General features: G+C 60.7%; 1 protein-coding gene across 2 annotated transcripts in view; it reads right to left on the reverse strand.

Annotated features, from left to right (window-relative positions):
• The window catches only part of KNDC1 (kinase non-catalytic C-lobe domain containing 1), a gene marked incomplete at its 5' end in the record, with an annotated part of 58,046 nt that overhangs the window by 8,706 nt on the left and 30,818 nt on the right, over nucleotides 1-18,522 (reverse strand). The window contains 13 exons of one of the 2 annotated variants that reach the window (XM_081233477.1): nucleotides 173-286; nucleotides 1,893-2,113; nucleotides 2,292-2,389; nucleotides 2,459-2,552; nucleotides 5,793-5,822; nucleotides 10,499-10,851; nucleotides 11,610-11,710; nucleotides 12,580-12,724; nucleotides 12,988-13,718; nucleotides 13,788-13,950; nucleotides 14,718-14,811; nucleotides 15,397-15,474; nucleotides 16,033-16,191. In XM_081233477.1, coding sequence (XP_081089603.1) covers nucleotides 173-286; nucleotides 1,893-2,113; nucleotides 2,292-2,389; nucleotides 2,459-2,552; nucleotides 5,793-5,822; nucleotides 10,499-10,851; nucleotides 11,610-11,710; nucleotides 12,580-12,724; nucleotides 12,988-13,718; nucleotides 13,788-13,950; nucleotides 14,718-14,811; nucleotides 15,397-15,474; nucleotides 16,033-16,191 — 2,381 coding nt within the window. Of the gene's footprint in view, nucleotides 1-172; nucleotides 287-1,892; nucleotides 2,114-2,291; nucleotides 2,390-2,458; nucleotides 2,553-5,792; nucleotides 5,823-10,498; nucleotides 10,852-11,594; nucleotides 11,732-12,579; nucleotides 12,725-12,987; nucleotides 13,719-13,787; nucleotides 13,951-14,717; nucleotides 14,812-15,396; nucleotides 15,475-16,032; nucleotides 16,192-18,522 lie in introns of both variants that reach the window. The other variant, XM_081233478.1, reaches the window with a different exon arrangement.

The raw sequence follows: 18,522 nt of genomic DNA on the forward strand, positions 1-18,522 counted from the left end.
GCGGGACCCTCCCTGCCCCCCAGCTGCCCTACCTCAGCCCACAGGCCTGGCGCTCACCGTCTTCCCGCCTGTCCCAGCCCCCTCCCCAGCCGCTGTCCCCTCCTGACACTTCTGCCCTGGCCTGGGCCTTCCCGGCCGCTCTGGCCTCGTCCTCGTCAGGGTAGGCAGGTACCTGGACACGGTGCTGCTGATGCGGTCCAGCAGGAAGTGCAGGAAGTCGTGGGGGCTGCAGAAGTACCGGAAGGTGTACAGGAACTGCTGCACGTAGCCCTCCAGGAAGGCGTCGCTGCGGGGAGGGGGCAGTCAGCCGCCAGGACGCGGCCCGGGCCCCCCAGCCCCGCGGTCCTGGGGTGGGCGTGTGTGCCCCTTGCCAGGAGGGAGGCCAGCAGGAGCGCCGCTCAGAAATAAGTGGGGGGAGCACTGATCACGTCAGAAATTCCTAAATGTTGCGAGTCTGAGGACTTTTGTAACATCCGTTTTTAAGGCCCTCGCTGTGTCGTCTTTTAGAAACAACTCAGAAAGCTGAGCCAGAGCAGTGGCCCAGCCCCAGCCGGAAATCACTGTTAGGAAACAGGCAGCTGAGGGCGCGAGGGTCCTTGCCCCTCGGGGAGGGTCCCCCACCTCGGGGTGCCCCAGGGAGCCAGGGGAGCAAGAAAGAGGTGGGGGTCCAGGAATGAGGGAGCCTCTGCCTGGGACGTTGCGGCCTGGCTCAGGCCGGGGACTAGGCAGCCCGGGTTCAGCATCCCGCAGAGGGGACACCCGCGGGGTCTGCAGGTATGAGCCCGTGCCCCCTCGGAGATGCTGTGCTCACACAGGACGCGCAGCTTGCCCTGTGATACCGGTGCGCACGTATGCACGCGCGCGCGCTCGTCTCCTGGAAAGCACAGTGCCTGTGGCGGCGTGTGACGTCCCACGTTGCAGAGGAGGCCGGAGCCTGAGGGGCAGCCTGGAGCCCCGCCAGCAGGATCCCCAGTCAGCCCACCTCGGGGGAACGGGCCGGGGAGCAGGGAGAGGCAGCTGCCCCGGGAGGGCCCCTGCTCCCCACTGGCTGCCAAGAGCCAGCAGTCTGGGGTCACCACAGCCTCCAGCCCAAAGAAGACCCCAGGGGCTCCAAAGTGGTGTCATGAGTCCCTAAAAGTCAACACTGGGGTGAGGCCTCCACCATCGTCTGGGAGGAGGTATGTACCCAGCCCTGATGGGGCCCGGGAGGGGGCCGGGCCCTGGAGGAGGCTGCCCTGTGCCCGAGAACCAGGTGGAGCTGGCGGGGCGGACGGAGGGATGGCAGGGTTGGGTGTGGCCCGGGGGCCCCTGTGACCCTGGACGGAGGGGCCTGGCCCTTCCCGCGGTAGGTGAGCCCGCACACCTGCATCATTAGGGGATCCCGCGAGCCTAAGCCCCGCTGATGCCCAGAAATGCTGCAGAGAGCTGGCTGGGGCCAACCTCACCACAGCCCCGGGGAGCCCGATGTTAACTTATGGGGTGTCTGACTTAAGGAAAGTGGATTGGGTCCAGGTGCCCCTGAGGCTCCCGGCTGCGTTCAGATTCAGAAGCCCACCGAGCTGTTAGTCACGGCGGCCTCATTCCTGGGCTCTCCTTCAAAGTGCCCCCTGCACACCTGACCCAGACGCCCAGGTCCACAGGTGTGGGTCCAGTAGGGCCCGTGGCTCTGAGGCCACTCAGCCAAGGACCTGGAGGCCAGTGGGAGCCAACACAAGGCAACTTAAGGGGAACTTTCTAAATAAAAAAAGTGCAAACCTGTCTCAGATGAGGGCAGGTGAGAGTTCTCACCTCTTTCACCCCCAGCCCCCCACCACGGGGCCTATTTGTTTCCTCCCTGCTTTTATCTCCGAAGGCCTGGGGGGGCACAGAGACACCCTCCCTCCCCGCTGCACCTGGAGTAGAGGTAGGCCATGAGCCCCAGCGGCGTGCCAGCCTGCAGGACGCGGGCCTTCCTCTGCCGGCCATCACGCGGGTGCTTGCTGGCGTTGTAGAAGATGAGGGATGAGGACTCGTCCAGGGGGCTGAAGTCCAGCGTGTCGCAGTGGGCGGCCGCGATGTTCACGATCACGGGCAGGGCGCAGGGCTCCAGGCCCCACCGCTCCGCGTACATGACCTGGAGCGCGAGTCACCGCTGTCGGGTTGGCCTGCTGCCGGGTCACCCCGCCCCTGACCCGGCAGGGGGGTGGCCTCTCAGGGGTGGGTATGTTTTCACAGGGACTGATTTCCAAGGTTTTAGCGGGAGGAGCCCAGCAAGCGCCAGGCCTCTGGAGGGACGGGAGTGGGGGCCTTGCCTGTAGGTACTTCTTGACCAGCCCGAGGAACTGCACCTTGGACCTCATCTCTTCCAGCTGCCCTTTCAGTTTGGACAACATGGTCTTCACCTCGGAGCCTGAGGGCGGGCAGAGTCAGCCCAAAGCGGCCCCCGGCCCCGGCCCCGGCCCACGTCCAGCAAGGCTACCTTTGCTCCGCTTCTCCTTCTGTAGGAGCTTCTGGTAGAACTTGAGGGTTTTCCGGAAGTTTCTCTTCTCAATCGTGAGCTGCTGCTCCAGCTCCTGGAGAGGAAAGAGCCGTGAGCCCCCAGCGCCCCGCCCCTTGGCAGTTCAGGGGAAGCAGGTTTGCACGCAGGACCCCGAGGCTGGCCTTCAGGCGAGAGAAGGGACGTCTGTGTCTGGTCAATGGAACCGGACATCCAGACGGGTTAGCAAATGTCTCAGTAAACTAACTGGAAAGAACCAGATGCGATGGACTCGCTTAAAAAACGAGGCCAAATGTGTGAGGCAGCGGTGAGCGCCAGCCTCTCCTCACGCCCCCAAGTGGCCTGCCCCCACCAGCCGCCCAGGAGGAAAGGTGGGCAGAGCGGGGTGGGGCGTGTCCACTGCCGGTGGGTCCGGGCCACGGAGGGCCTGCCTTCCAGTGAGATATCCCGGCAGCACGCCCACTGTTGGGGGCCGGGGGCACCTGGGTCCACGCCTCCTGTGCTTTCTCTGGTCCTGGGGACTGGTCTCCGGTGGGGTCTTCAGGGCAGGTCCACGCAGCAGGCGGTGGCTGTCCTCACGGGCACGTGTGGTCCTGAGAGGCCTCTCTGTGGCCCCAGGCACACCCCCTGAGGCCCCCACCCCACGCTTGGCCTCTGCCCCTCAGGACCCCCGTTGCGGTGCAGCCCGAGCCTACCCCCTGTGGGCCAGGGTGCCTCCTGAGCCCCCCATGCGCTCGGCCACCCTGCTTTGAACGTGAGGTTTGGACACGGCCAGTGTCGCAGACCCCATTTGACCTGTCAAGACTGTCCCACCCCCGAGCCCACCGTGTAGGCCCCCTCGAGCCCCCGCTGCCCACTTGGTGCTTCCGTCCAGAAACCCAAAGACAGCGGGGGCTTCAGCCAGGCCAGGTCTCCATGAGGGAAGAGAGACCAAGGCTCGCAGGCTGCAGGGGAGCCGAGGGCGCCCGAGTTCTGCTTCGTGTGCCCAACACCACGACGGGTCCCAGCACCTTCCTGCAGGATCTGTATGTTCTCCTCTCACTTGGTGGGGAGGGAAGCCCTGGGGGCTGGACTGCCCCCTTCAAGGGCGGGAGAGGAGCCCATGATTCTGGGGCAGGAGTGGGCTCTGGGAAGCCTTGGGGGTCCCTGTGAGCTGGCCCCTGAGTCTTCCGCTGGGACCTTGAGGAGGACAGGCCACAGAGAGGGGCTGGGCTGGGGGCAGAGGCCAGGGGACCGCTCAGACCTCTGGGGAAGCCACTTGCTGTTAACAAGAGGGTCAAGGTGGCCCCCAGGTCCTGAGTCGGCTGTGCTTGCAGGAGCTCTACCCTGACAGCCGAGCATCTGGGCATTCATTCTGGGGAGTCTGATCACATGCAGTCCAGACAAGGTTCCCCCATCTCATCGTCCTACAGCAATGGACTTAGCTTTGTTGAGAGTATCTATTTCTGAACAGTTCTGTGGAATAAAAAGTGCAGGTGGCACTTTTATCTAAACACCCGAATCCCTTCTGTCTGGTGGTTTTACTGAAAACTGGTGGTTCACGTGGTTGTCGTTTTCCACGTGCCATGGCGGGGGGACCTCCAGGCCAGGGCAGCTGGGGGGCAGGGGCCGTGCCTGGGGTGGGGGAGGTGTTGCAGCCTGCACAAAACCTCGTCCCGTTGCGGAATCTCAGTTGTTGAACCCAGTCCCTCAAGACCTCTGGTTCCTCCTCCAGCTCAGCCGTGTGCAGCCTGTGGGGTGGCACTGGGATGCCCTACTGGAGGTCGCCAGGAGCTGCCCCATAGCTGGCGAGACGTCACGTTCCTGGACGTGCCTCGGAGGAGAGCTCGGGCTCATCACACAGCCTGGGTCCCATCCAGTCCCCACGTGACAGCCGGCCGGACCTGGGCACGGTCGTGGGAATGGGGGCAAGATGGGGCAGGAGGGCATCACGACCCGCGTGCAGGACCTGCGCCCCCAGCACGGACCCACAGGCCGTATGCGGCCGCTCAAGTGTCAAATGAAAAGCGAATTCCTCAGCCACGTGGGCCACACCTCAAGTGCTCAGTGGCCACACGGGCCGGTGGCAACCCCATGGACCGCACGGGTCTGGAACGTCCCATCGCGGAGCACGTCCTTTCGGATGGTGCCGCTCAGGGCTCAGCAGTAGGCGAGGTGGCCCCGTGCCATCACCCTCTGCTGCCCGGCATTGTCTCGGCGAGGCCCAAGTGTCTGCACGGCACCCCTCCCCCATGCCTGCTACGTGGTGGCCCTGGCTTCCCGAGGACGGTGGCGGGGACCCTGGCCTGCGTTCCAGGGCACAGCTCAGGTCCAGCCCTTCACCCCCGGGCCGCTGCCCAGATGCTGACTTGAGAAAACTCCCCAGCAGGGGCTTGCGGGCATGGCGGGGCTGCCGTCAGTGCCTCCATCACCTTGGTTTATAAAGCGTGAAGTCTGTCAGCAGCACTTCTCTCATCACTGAACTGCAGACTGACTCTTAGAAAAGGACCGTTTTGACTGATTTTAAAGATAAATCTACACGAACCAAGATTCACAGGGCGGTTGGTGTGAGCTGGTGTCACCCCCATGGCCACAGCCCGGCAGGCGCACAGGCAGGCGTGCCCCCAGGCTGAGTCAGACTGGTAGGTCTAAATGAAATACCCAGAATCAGTTGAGTTTAGGTATTTCCTCCCGGCCTAACCCGACCAAGGGCTGTTCTCATAGAATTAAAAGAGCATCAGTTCACTGGACAAATAGATGATCTGAGGCACAGTTTGGGCCCAGCGGCTACTGGACTTACGTGGCCCTGAGGCGGACAAATATGAAGAAGTAAACAAATAAAACAATAGTCAGAAGGAAGTTAGAAGACCAGACGTCAGAGACAAAGAGAAAGGAGGGATGAACTGAAATCAGTGCCATCCACCTAAACGCTGGGAGCAAAGCCTATGTTAGCTGCAAGGGGAGCCGGGTGCTCAGACTGGCTCCCTCGGCCTGGGGTATGCCCGCAGTGCTGGACACACAAAATCACGGCCAGGACCATGGCTGCGCCCACACACACGGTGGTGCCGGGTGGACAGACGCTGCTGTGTGGTCAGCGATGGGAGGAGCCGCCCGCTTGCCCTCCAGCGGCCCCGCCCACCCCAGCGCCTGGCCTGTTGTACGCGCACTCTGTTTTTGGGTAGCAAATGTGAAACATGTCCACTAGCTGTTTTATGCCTTTTGTGTTTTCCTGAGGCCCCTGTTTGAAGGAGACACAGCGGGTCTCAAAGAGAGTGTGGACCTGTGGCCGGGGTCACCCAACCCACACGCGAGGCAGAGCGGGGCACGGGGCACTCACCTGCATGCACTCAGGTTCCAGGAGACACGCCTTCCCAGGTGAGCAGGAGAAAGGGAGAAACATGGTCACTGGTCACCCTCCGGCGTTTCCCAGCCCACTCCACCCCCTCCGGATTGTCCCCAACGTGAGCTGCCCACAGAGCGACGGTGGGACCCAGTGTGGGAGCCTCGTCCCAACCACGGGATCACGAGCAAGTAAGAACAGATGCTGGCCCAGCAGATCTGGGACCTGAGCTGGTCTCGGCGTCCACCTTCAAGGACCATCGACGTGCAATGCAGGGGGGCACCCGGGGTTCACCTGTGGGCATGTCTCCCTCCAGGGAGCAGCCACCCCAGGACAGTATGGGATCGAGGACAGGCCCCTCGGCCCTAACCAGGCACCTGCACAGTGGACCCACTGGCACCACCCTCCACGGCCCTGAACACGACACAGGCTGACGATGGGGCTGCCTGTCCAGAGGGGTCCACAGGGGTCCACAGGGACATGATGCTGCCAGCAAGCGTGACCTGTGACATCAGAGGTTGTGACTTGTGATGCCAGAGGATGTAACTTTTGATGTCAGAGGACATGATCTGTGATGTCAGAGGACGTGACCCATGCCTTCAGAGGACACACAGGGACCAGCCCCCCCACCCTGCCCAGCACTGTCGAGAGGAGGCTGTGGGCAAGTCCGTGTGGAGCTGCCTCTGAAGGGGCCCCATCCTCCCCGGGGCTGGCGGCTGCTCCTGGGGGATGTGGGGTCCCACCCCTGCCACTCGCCAGCCCTGGTCAGCAGGGGTCCCGTCTTGTGGTCCAGCTGAGGTCAGGGTGACACCACAGTGCTTCTGGTGGGACGCTGTGGACACCTGGGCTCGGAGTTGGGGGGGGCACAGGAAGCCCACCAGGGATCAGGGACCCCCAGAGTCCCTTCTCTATTTAGATTCAGCTACAGTGACGTCTGCGAGTTCGTTTCAACCCTCAAGTCCCCAGTGCTCACCCCTCCTCCCTTTTTGTTCCCAGCTCATTAAAAAATTTTTTATTTTGAAATTTCTTAATCGTGACAAAATATACATAACATAAAATTTACCATGTTAACCATTTCTCATTGTGCAGCTCAGTGGCATTAGGTACATTCATTCACACCGTTGTGCAGCCATCACCACCACCATCTCCGGACGTTCTTCATCTTCCCAAACTGAAACTCAGTCCCCATTAAGCACCAGCTCCCCAGCCCCTGGTTGACTTTGACTATTCCAGGGACCTCCTGTAAGTGGAATCATATAGTATTTGTCTTTTTGAACTGGCATATTTCCCTTAGAATAATGTCCTTAAGGTTTGTTGATGCTGCGGCAAGTGCTAGAATTTCCTTCTGCTTTAAGACTGAATAATATCCTTTGTGTGGATGGACAGCATGTTGCTAATCCATTCTTCCATTCATGCACACTTGGGGTGCTTCCACCTTTTGGCTGTTGTGAATAACGCTGCTATGAACACAGGTGCACAAATATCTATTTGAGTCACTGCTTTCAATTCTTTTGGGTGTATATTCAGACGCTGAACTGCTGGCTTACGTGGGAATTCTATGTTTAAATTTTTTTTTTTTCGGTACGCGGGCCTCTCACTGCTGTGGCGTCTCCCGTCGTGGAGCACAGGCTCCGGACGCGCAGGCTCAGCGGCCATGGCTCACGGGCCCAGCCACTCCGCGGCATGTGGGATCTTCCCGGACCGGGGCACGAACCCGTGTCCCCTGCATCGGCAGGCAGACTCTCAACCACTGAGCCACCAGGGAAGCCCTGTGTTTAAATTGTTTGAGGCATTTGCCATACTGTTTCCCACAGTGGCTGCACTATTTTACATTCCCACCAACGTGCACAAAGATTCTGATTTCTCCACATCCTCACCAATGGCTGTTGTTTTCTGCTTTTTAAAAAACCCTTATATTAATAGGCATCCTAATGGGTGTAAAGTGGTAGCTCATTGTGGTTCTGATTTGCTTTTCCCTGATGACCAATGGCGTTGAGCATCTTTTCATGTGCTTTTTGGCCATTCGTATATTTTCTTTGTACAAATGTATTCAAGTCCTTCACTCGTGTTTTAATCAAGTTGTTTTGTTATTGTTGAGTTCATCAGTTCTTCAAATATTCTTGATATTAACCTCTTATCAGATAGATGGTTTACAAGTATTTTCTTCCATTCCATAGGCTGCCTTTTCACTCTGCTGATGGTGTCCTTTGATGCACAGAAGGTTTTAACTTTGAAGTCCAATTTGTTTTTTACTTTTGTTGCCTGTGTTTTTGGCATCATATCCAAGGAAGCATTGCTAAATTCAACGTCATGAAGCCTTCCTTTATGTTTTCTTCTAAGCGTTTTATAGTTTTAGCTCTCATGTTTGGGTCTTTGGGTTTTTAGTTAATTTTTGTATATGTTTTGGTTTTTTGCATGGGTTACCTGGCTTTCCCAGCATCATTTATTGAAAAGACTGTCCTTCCTTGTTGAATGGTCACAGCACCCTTATATGTGTGATAGTTTATTCCTGGGCTCTCCGTTCTATTTCATTGGTCTATACGTCTGTCCCTGTGCCTGTCCCACACTGCTTTGGTTACAGTAGCTTTGCAATAAGTTTTGAAATCAGAAGTGTGAATCCTCCAGCTTTGTTCCTTTTCACGATTATTTTGGCTGTTGGGGTCCACCTGGGATCCCGTATGAATTTTCAGGTGGGATTTTCTCTCTGTAAACAGGGCCGTCTCTCCCTCTTTCATTCGGCCGTCCGTATCGGTATGGATGCACAGACGCTCCACGCTGTGAGCCAGAGTCCAGTGCTGCGTTCTTTCTTTTACAGCTCCCACTGCTCCAGCTGGTCCCTGTGACCGCTGACACACCCTCTTCATTGTCTTCTTGATCATTTCCTTACTTTCTGGCACCAGAGATGCTCCTGGCTCCTTTTTTTTTTTTTTTTTTTTTTTGTCCCAGTCCCAAGATCAGCCATTTCTCCAAGGAGCCCTGGTTCCTTTGATTGAGGATGGTATTAGAAACCAAGAACCGGGCACTAGGTGTGCTCACGGCTGCTGGGGTGTCACTGCTTCCAGGCTCTCTCGGCTGACAGAACTAGGAGCTCTGTGGGTACACATTAGGTTCTCCCCCACCTCTTGTAACCACCTCACAGCAAACGCTGTGCCCATGGACCCCTTCATGCCAGCCAAGACCCCAGGCTCCTCATGAGCCTTCAATGTCAGAGCGGCTCCATTTTGGGAGGACCTGCTCCATACTCGGTTACCAGGCCTGCACCCGTTTCGGGGTTGTTGTGAGCGCTGCCTCATCGCTGACGCTGCACTCTGGCCTCTCATCAGCCTTGCGAGTCCCTTAACTGCCCCCCCCGCCCCCCCGCCTCCCCAGCCTCCTTCTCTGTGACAGCAGGTGGAGCAGTGGCACCCTGCTGCACTGGCGCTCTCTGCGGAAGGCTGCTGGGGACGGGGACCAGGACACTTAGTAACTCCGAGTAAGCTGCACTGTGCACAAATGCACAACAAAGAAAGGGCACTGAAGTGGGAGGAAGGAGACCGGGGCTCATGGGTCGGTAAGGGGGCCGGGGGCCACGCTCTCCTGGTCAGAGCTCTGTACTCTGACACAGAGACATCAGGCTTCCCCAACCTGGATGCCAGGGTGTTTGGTGGACGTCTGCCGTGCCAGCTGTCCTCCTCACCAGCCCCCACGGGAGGCCTGAGTCTTTGCGGCCCCCCACTCCCCCAATGCACGATGCCAAGCACATTCAGGGCCCGGCTTTAAGGAAACCCGGAGGGAGCAGCACGATTCCCAAGCGCACAGGCCTGTGCCCGGTGCTCCAGGCCCGAGGCACACAGGTCTCTTTCGAGCTTGGGACTGAGTAACCAAGCAAGAAGGGTCGGATGGTGCTGAAATGAGTGGAGACGTGGCTCCTGGGGCTCCGGGCTCGGAGGCTGCAGACAGTGAGGGTGGGGGCAGGAGTGGGACGCCTGGCCACTGACAGCTCCCTCCTGTCTGTTACCCTGGGGCCCGGGCCCCATGTGGCTGTGGCCCAAGTGGGAGCCCCTGGTCACGGGGGGAAGGATGCAGCCCAGGTCAGGGCCCCTGGTCACTGGGGGGCAGACCCCCAATGGCACGGGCAGCGAACTTGGGTGCAGAACTCTGTGGGGCTGCCCTGCACACGGGCTGGCCAGGCCTGGACACTCTCTAGCCTAGGGTGTCCCCTCGCCCTGCTGACCCGGGAGGAGCCCAGGCTGCCCCTGAGCCGGGGTGGCACGCACAGTGCGCTGCCCACCAGAGACGCCCCCTGGGGCCTGGCCCGAGTTGACCGCCACGGGCCAGGTGCTTCTGTGCTGCTTTTCATCTCGTGATGCTGCCTGAGGGCTGACCTTGATGCCCAAACCCAACTGTGGTCACCAGGGTGAGGTAACCTCCTGCCAAATGTCCCCTGGTGGCCAAGAGCCAAAAGAGAGAAAAGCCATTTCCTTTCCCGGATGTGGGGGACGCATGCAGATGAGCACAGCCCCCCTGGGAGGACACGCAGGGAGAGGGGCCCAGACCAGCGCGGTGGCCGCTGGTGACCGACAGGCACCAGGGGTGGGAGACACGAGGGCCCTTCTGTCACCCGAGGTACCCGGGAGCTCCAGCGTGAACCCGTCCTCACGCCCCACGGTGCCCTGGGGCCGAGCGTCCTCCCCTCCAGCGGTGGACAGCAGCCCGGGACTCACCGGGCTCTGGGCACTGGCGGCGGGGCGCCCGGCGGCCTTCTGCTTCGCCAGCTCCTTCGCGTAGCCGTGCACGTCAGCGCCGAAGCAGTCGGCCTCGTAGAAGGCGCTGCACCAGCCGGGGCTGCAGCTCTGCCAGCCTCCCGGGCCTGGGCTCACGGACGGGCCACCCTCCGGGGGCCGGGCTAGCCGCGCCTCTGCCTCAGAGCCCGCAGCCAGGCCCCCGCCCTGCTGCCGGGCCTCTCCCGCCTGGGGCCGCTGCTCCCTCCCAGCTGTTACCGACTTCTGAGGCCGAAACCCCAGCTCAAAGTAGCTCCGCGATAGCTCGTCTGAGTCCACGCTCGGCTTCTCCTTCCCTGGACAGAGGCGGGAGGGGGGGGGCGGGTCACACGCGGCAACGTGGGTTCCCGGGGGAGAATCCGCCCCGGATTGCAGAGAGGCGACAGGTCCCGAGTAGGGGGCAGGAGGCCCCTCGGGATGGCCACCTCCGCTCCAGAGGAGCCGCGAAGGGTCCTCAGGGTCGGGGTCCCTTGGTCCCCTCCCAAATGGGCCACCATGCAGGGCAGAGTTGTGGCAGAGACCCGAGGGAACTTTGAACTGTCCGTAAAGAGACAAAGCAGACAGTCCCCCAGGAACCAAGGGTCCCAGCTGGTCATGAGCTGTTCTCTGGGCATCTCCACTTTGCTCTCTAATTTCCCAAGCGTGCACACGGTACGGGGGGCTCTCACTGCCATCCTGTGTGTGACTGTAGTCACACAAACTAAAGGACATGGTCCCCAAAGCCATGTCCCACTCAGACCAGATTTGGGGAAATTACAGAGATTTCAGTTATCAGGGAGTCCTGGCTATGGATCTAGGAAGATACGCCTCAGGGTCTTTAAATGGCACGTTTCCAAGAAAGAATGCAGAACCCCCCATCACCCAGCTGCTGGCCCCAGCCCTTGCCCTTGCTGCCCACCTGGTGGCCTGGGGAGAATGCCCCCTTCTCAGTACAGACCCCCCAGAGGAGGACGGGCCCTGCCCTTGGGACCCTGGAGAGACACAGGGTAACCTGGCCCCAAGGGTGGAGAAGATCCAGCTGTGGGGGGTCTCAACCCACAGCCCTCTGTCTCACCCGCTCCGAGACGTGAGGGCCTTTTTCTGGACGGTGAGCAGGTGCTCGGAGCGCGGGTTCCATCGCCGCCCTCGGGCTGTGACCCAGCCTCCTCGGAAGTACTGCCATCAGAACGGAGGACACTGCAGGCACCCCCGGGACCCTCCCTCAGGCTTACTAGAGGCTTCCCCTGGGAGCGAAGCGGGGGACCGAGCCCCCACCCCGACCTCCAGGACGGCCTGGCCACAGGCCACAGACATCACAGACACGGGGCCTTTAGCCGAGGACTTTCTGGGCGTCCGTCTCTTGGGGTCCTTCGAGGGCTCCCCCAGTGATGTGAAAATGCGGGGCTTGCCTGGGGCGGAAAGCAGGGTGTGCGCCGCCTCTGGGTGGGGTTCTGGGGGCCAGGAGGGGGCAGGGACGGGGCTGCCGTGAGCTCGGGCATCAGGGCGTCAGGGCGCTGGATCACTCCAGGCTCAGGTCCCACCCACCCTGCAACATGGCCCTCTGCGGCCCTCGGGAGGGGCTGGGCCAGGCCTGGCACTGAGGTGCCCCGGGCACGTCCTGTGAAAGGTGGGGCCCAAGAGGGCTGGGGGAGGGGGCAGGAGAGGGAAGGTGCCTCCCCCCTCCCTCCTGAGTTGTCACCTCATCTTCTACCGCCAGGAGGGGAGCTGGACGGCGGGGGCGGACGTTGGGCCCTGCAGGGGCCTCCCCCAGCCAAACCCGGGCTCCGGGCTCCATTGCTCGGGCTCCTGAGCTGCTCCCAGGGAGGCGGACGTGCCTTCTGTGCCCTGTGACCCCACAAGCCCCCTTTCTGCCAAGAGGAGCGCTTGCCTGAAGGGAGAGCTTTGGAAGCCGAGTCGGCCTCGGGCCAGGAAAGAGGGGCCCAGCAGGCGGCCGCTCTGGGGAGGGCGATGAGTGGGACGCGGGGCAGGAGGAGGGCCCTGGGGGCACAGCAGGGGTGCGAAGGCCGCGAGGAGGGGGTTCTTACTTCTCGGAGGGCGACGTCCTCCCGTTCACCACTCTGAAAAGATTCTGCAGCAACTTCTCCCCCCAGTAGAGGTCACAGAACTTCTCCGATATGGCCCCACAGAAAGTGGCATAGGTGAGGTCTTTCAAGGCGTAAATATACTCCCCTGAGTTCGCAAAAAAAACACGGGGGTGAGTTAAAATGAATGAGTGCTTTTCTGGGTTCTCCTGGTCTTGGGAGCTGGCGGGGGGCAGAGAGTACGGCGGGGGGTGGGGTGCAGCTGGCTTCCTCTGCCGGCCGGCCCCTGGGGGCTCTGCCCTTTGTGCAGAGACGTGAGGGTGGGGGGCCCTCCTGTGGTAACCTCCCCCAGCGCACGCCCCCCCCCCCAGGCCTGTCCCTGATCCTTGGGTCCCCGTGGCCCCGTGGTACCCATGATCAGAGCCTCCAGCCCGTGGTCCAGGTAGCCGTCAAAGGCAAACTCTTCCTGGATGAGGCGTGTGGCCTCCTGCAGCGATGGGCAGGCTGTCCCCTGTGGGAGGGGCGAGGCATCCACGCTGGACGGACAGAGCTTGTGGTCTGCTGGGCAGGGCCACTCCGGGTGACCTTCTGGGGCCCGGTCATCCCACTCCCTGACGGGGGCTCCCCCGGGGCCGTCGGGACTCCCTGTGGCCGGCAAGGGGCTCCGCGGGGCTGACGGGGGGCCCTCGGGCTCCTGGCCTGGGCCCTGGGTGGCCCTGCTCCTGGGCGGCTTGGCTGGGTGGCAAGGACTGTGGGGGGCTGTGGCGGGCCCGGGGGGGTGGGGCCCGAGGCCTCCACAAGCAGCTGCAGTTGGGATGGGTTCCTTCGGCCCTCGCTCCGGGGGTGGCATCTGTGTTGTCATGGGTGGGGCCGGGGCCAGAGATTTGGGCATCACCAGTGAAGCCCCTTGCAGTGGGCTGGCCGGGGCAGGGGCTGGGGGGCTGGGGCAGCCCTGCGCTGAGTCTCCCGGCGCCAACTCTCTGAGGGGCTCTGGGGACCCGGGTGCTGGCTGGTCAGGCGTCTTCAGGCCAGTGGCCGCTCCATGGGCCTCAGGAGCCTCCTTCCCATCGCCCTCCCCGTCCAGCTGGCCTCTCCTCTCCTCAGGCCTCTCAGCCGGCCCCGAGGTCAGGGCGAGCGCGTCCCTGCGAGCAGAGAGGAGAGAGTGTTCGGGGGGCCCGGCAGCCCGCCAGCCCCTGGGTGGGGACACTCACCTGGCGACACTGGCATCGGCAGCGAGGACGACGGGCCTGAAGTGAGCGGCCGGGGAGGCGAAGGCCTCTGGCAGCAACGTGGCCCCTCGGAGGCAGGAGGGTTGACCGGGCACCGGCCCCTGCACGGCCACCAGCCTGCTATCACTGCTGATCTGCATGAAGCCTGGGACAAACATGGGGTGAGCAGGGTGGGTCCCGGCCTTAGCGGGTACTAGCTTTAGTTGTCTACTGGCCTTAGTTGGTACTGGTCTTAGTGGGGCACAGGCCTTAGTGGGTACTGGCTTTAGTAGTGGTGCCGGCCTTGGTGGGTACTGGCCTTAGTGGGGTGCTGACTTGAAGGGCCCAGGAAGCCTCAGGGGCACTGGGAGGAAGGGAGACTCCAGGGAGAGGCCTGAGGGAGGGGCCTGGAGGCCAGGGCTGCCCCGAGCAGGGAGGGAGGGGGTGCGGTGCTCGGTGGGGGGCTGGAGTGATGGAAAAGGCCAGAAGACCCAGCCACAGACCGGAGGCTTGGACGGGCCTGTGGGGAAGGGTCTTCGCAGGCAGCAGGGCGTGGGTGGGTGCCACTGAGGCGCAGACAGGGCAAGACAAGAGCTGGGTCATCAGTGTGGGGCGCAGTGGTGGAGGCGAGTCGCCTGCTCTGGCTGCTGGTGAGACGGGAGGGCTGACCCGAGCGAGGCCTGAGAGGCCGGGGCCAGAGGGGCCGGCAGGAGCCCAGAGCAGGGCAGCTGGGGGCCAGCTGCGGGCACGCTGCCTGCGGTCCCGGCCACGTCCGGAGGTGGCATCCACTCGGGGATGGATTCCCGGAGGCAGCCTCTGGGGGGACGGCAGTGGGGGCACAGTGCGGGGCGAGGGGACGGCAGCGGGGGTGCAGTGCGGGGCGAGGGGCCCGCAGGGCAGGGGCGGTGGGGACGGGCCGGTCCCGGGACCCACCTGAGCCGGGCCTGGGCGCAGCTGCTGTGCTTGGGCTCAGTTCAGCCACCAAGAAGGTGTTTTGCAGCCCGATGGTCTCTTCCCCCTGGCAAACCTGGGGCAGAAGGACACGGACAGCTCCCGGTCGAGATGGGCGCCAGGCCCCGGGGGCGCAGAGCAGACCCCCGCGGCGCGAGCCCCCCACCTGTGCTGACTCGCAGGCCTGTTGCTCTGGAGCGGGAGCCCCTGGGGCGCGGGGCTGCCCAGTGCAGCAGGGTTCCGGTGGGTTTCCGGGGCGTGGGAAGACCGCCAGAACCCACACTCCCCAAAGTTGCTGTGTGCTCCTGTCTGCATCCGAGGGACCCTGTCACTGCCCGACGGGGCCCCGGCCTGTCAGCACGGCAGGACGCCGACAGGCACTGAGGGTCCCTCGGCGGGACCCCCAGGGTGTGCCCCCACCCGCACGTGCCAGGGGTCAACAGAGACCAGGGTGTGGGCCTGCGGGAGGGGCTGCTCTGTGAGCTCGTTCGTGGTGGAATGAGACAAGGAAAGGCACGTCAGGAGGATGAAGAGTGACTTGCCTTCCGTCCCTAGAGTCTCCATGCATCTATGCGGTAAACAAGGAAGAGCAAGGAGCCTCACCTCCGCGGCCCCAGGGCAGGATAAAGGGCCTGCGGGGTCTCCGCGGTGCCCAGCTTACCGTGCAGGTCAATGCCCTTAGGTGGGCTAGGATCTTTCTGCTGTCCATGCCTCTGTGCAGGAGGTAACCGCTGCAGGTCTGAAAGCAAGCACAGGCCAGTGTCCAGCACGCCTGGGGCACCGGCCCGCTTCGCTCCCTCAGCGGAGCCCACTGGAGTGCGCGGTGGCAGCCGGGCGGCCCGGGGGCTTCTCTCCAGGAGGACCCCGTGGCGCCCCTTCCTGGGGAGAGCCATGTGCACCCCAGCCTCAGGGGCCTGGGATGAAATTCAGAGTCTCTAGCTGTCCTCCCTGGCTGTCCTGAGCTGGGAAGCCACGGAATGACGGGGCTCCCCCTGACCCAGCCTGGAGGACCCTCAGGGGAGTGCGAGCAAGTCGGGCGTGTGGGGGACGCGCTGCAGGGGGTCAGGGGTCAGCGCTCAGGTCCAGGACATCCCCAGCCGCTCTCCGGCTGGTGGATGCACTGGAGACACAGGCCATCTGGGGGGACGGCCGGCGTTGAGCAGCAGAGACCCCTTGCCGCCCGTCCACAAATGAAGCCATGCCCTTCCCCGTCCAACAGCACTGACCTGCCCCAGAAACAAGAACCCGTGTCCCGGGCCCTGGACCTTGAGCTGGGGCCCCCCCGTGGCACAGTTACCTCGATGGCCTCGGCTGCGGATGGCCGCTCCTGGGCGCTGCGTCTGGCCATGTGCAGGAGGAGGGTCTTGAGCCTGCGTGGCAGAGCCAGCTTGTGGTCTCGGGGGATGCTGAACTTGGCTGCTGTCCACAGGATTGCGGCCACGCAGTACACAGACGCCTGGGTGGAGGAGGGGGCACGGCCGGCTGGCTCAGCAGAACTGCCCCCACTCGGGTCCCGCCAAGGGCGCAGCCAGGCACCTTCCCCCAGGGCTGGGAGCTTCCACAGAACCTGGAGGCCCCACCACAGACCCTGAGCCAGAACCCGGGGGCCTGGTCTGGGAATCTGCATGGTTAACAAGTACCCACAGGCCTTTAAGTCTCAGTGTGACCAGGACGACCTGGGGCCCCAGCTGGGCCTTCCCAGCTCTCTCTCCACGAGGGCGAAGGTGGTTCCTCAGGGAGCCCAAGGCCAGGAGTCCCCCAGAAACCGTGCTGTGCTGCTAAATGGCTAAGGACAGGCTCTCTGAACAAAAACCCAAGTCTCTTGGTATACAAAGAGGTTTATTCTAAAATTTGCTGATAAAAAGGATGTGTCGCATGCACTTGAAAATAATAACGAAAAGGGCGATGCTCTTCTCTGTGAGTTCCATAGAATCAACTGCTTCTCCCTGAATGCTTTCCCCTATTTTTACCCTACTCTTGTATCTGCAACCGACCTGTGACCAATACGTGGTTCCGATACGTGGTTCTGACGTACACGTGGCTGATACCTTTGTTTCTCTCAAAAAGTAAGAGAAAGTGAAACCAGAGACACAGCTGACATCTGTGCTGAGTCAGGTAACAGGGGGCTGAATCCCCAAAGGAGTATTTCCCAGAGCTTTTGTACAGACCTGACACACTTTTCAGTTTAATTGTGTTCATGTTTCCTCCATTACATCAAGTCTAGTCAATTGACAAAACAATGAATCAAGCCCTGAGTTCAGCATTGGCTGATTTCCACGGTGTGAAGACTCCCGCATGGCCAGCTCCAAGCTGCCAAGGTGGTGCCAGTGAGCCAGGCAGGGGGAGAGGGGGGGGGCCCCCTTCCTATAGGGCCCCTGCCCAAGAGCACAGATAGCAGTCAACTATAGCAAATCATTAGGAAATTCTTAGTTTTGAGTATTTATCAACCTTTAAAAAAATTAAGCTTTTTACTTTGAGATTCACATACAGTTGTAGGAAATAATCCAGAGGGACCCCATGTACCTTTCACCCAGCTCCCCACCGCAGTGACATCTTACAAGGCTGTAGTGTGGTGTCACAACCTGCTCCCTGGCGTGGACGCTGGGAGATGCAGGACATTTCCATCACCAGCATCCGGCCTGTCCCCTCCCAACTTAGGCACTGGCAACTACTCATCTGTTCTCCATTTCTTAATTTCATCATTTCATATAAATGGAATCACACAATATGCAGCCTTTCGGGGCTGCGTTTTTCTCTCGGCCCCATCATCTGGTGGTCGGCTCATCAACACTCCGCTCCTCTCACTGCTGCTGCTGCTCTGCGGTGTGGACGCGTCACCCACTGAAAGACAGCTGAGTTGTTTCCAGGTTGTAGCTACTGCAAATAAAATTGCCATAAACATTCGTGTCCAGGACTTTGTGTGAACATAAGTTGCATTTCTCTAGGAAAAATGTCTTATGAGTGCAATTTCTGGGTTGTATGGTCGTTGCATGTTTAGTTTTGTAGGAAACCAGCAAACTGTCTTCCTAAGGGCTGCACCATCTTGCATCCCCCTCATCAGTGGATGAGGGTTCCCATCGCTCCACATCCTCGCTAGCATTTGGTATTATCAGCGTTTTGGATTTTAGCCTTTCTAATAAGTGCGTAGTGGTAGCTCATGGTTTTAGTTTGCATTTCCCAAATGCCATATGAAATGGAATACCTTTCACGTGCTTATTTGCCATCTGATACCTTCTTTGGTGAGGTGTCTGTTCAGATCTTTTGCCCACTTTTTAATTGGGTTATTTGTTTTCTTACTGTTCACTTCTAAGAGCTTTTGGCATATTGGGGATACAAGTCCTTTATCAGATGTGTGTTTTGCAAATAGCTCTCCCATCTGTGGCTTGTCTTCTCATTCTCTTAACTGTGTCTTTTACAGAGAACAGCATTAAAATTAAGCATTTAATTTTAATGAAATCTAACATCGATTGTTTCTTTCATAGATCATGCTTTTGGTGTGGTATCTGAAAACTCATTGCCTAGATTTTTTTTTTGTTTTTTTTTTTTGCGGTACGTGGGCCTCCCACTGCTGTGGTCTTTCCCGCCATGGAGCACAGGCTCCGGACGCGCAGGCCCAGCGGCCATGGCTCACGGGCCCAGCCGCTCCGTGGCATGTGGGATCCTCCTGGACCGGGGCACGAGCCTGTGTCCCCTGCATTGGCAGGCGGACTGTCAACCACTGCGCTACCAGGGAAGCCCTCATTGCCTAGATTTTCTCCTATGTTATTTTCTAGAAGTTTTATAGCTT

The sequence above is a fragment of the Mesoplodon bidens genome (assembly GCF_964165515.1).
Source record: "Mesoplodon bidens genome assembly, chromosome: 1".
NCBI classification, from domain to species: Eukaryota; Metazoa; Chordata; class Mammalia; order Artiodactyla; family Ziphiidae; genus Mesoplodon; species Mesoplodon bidens.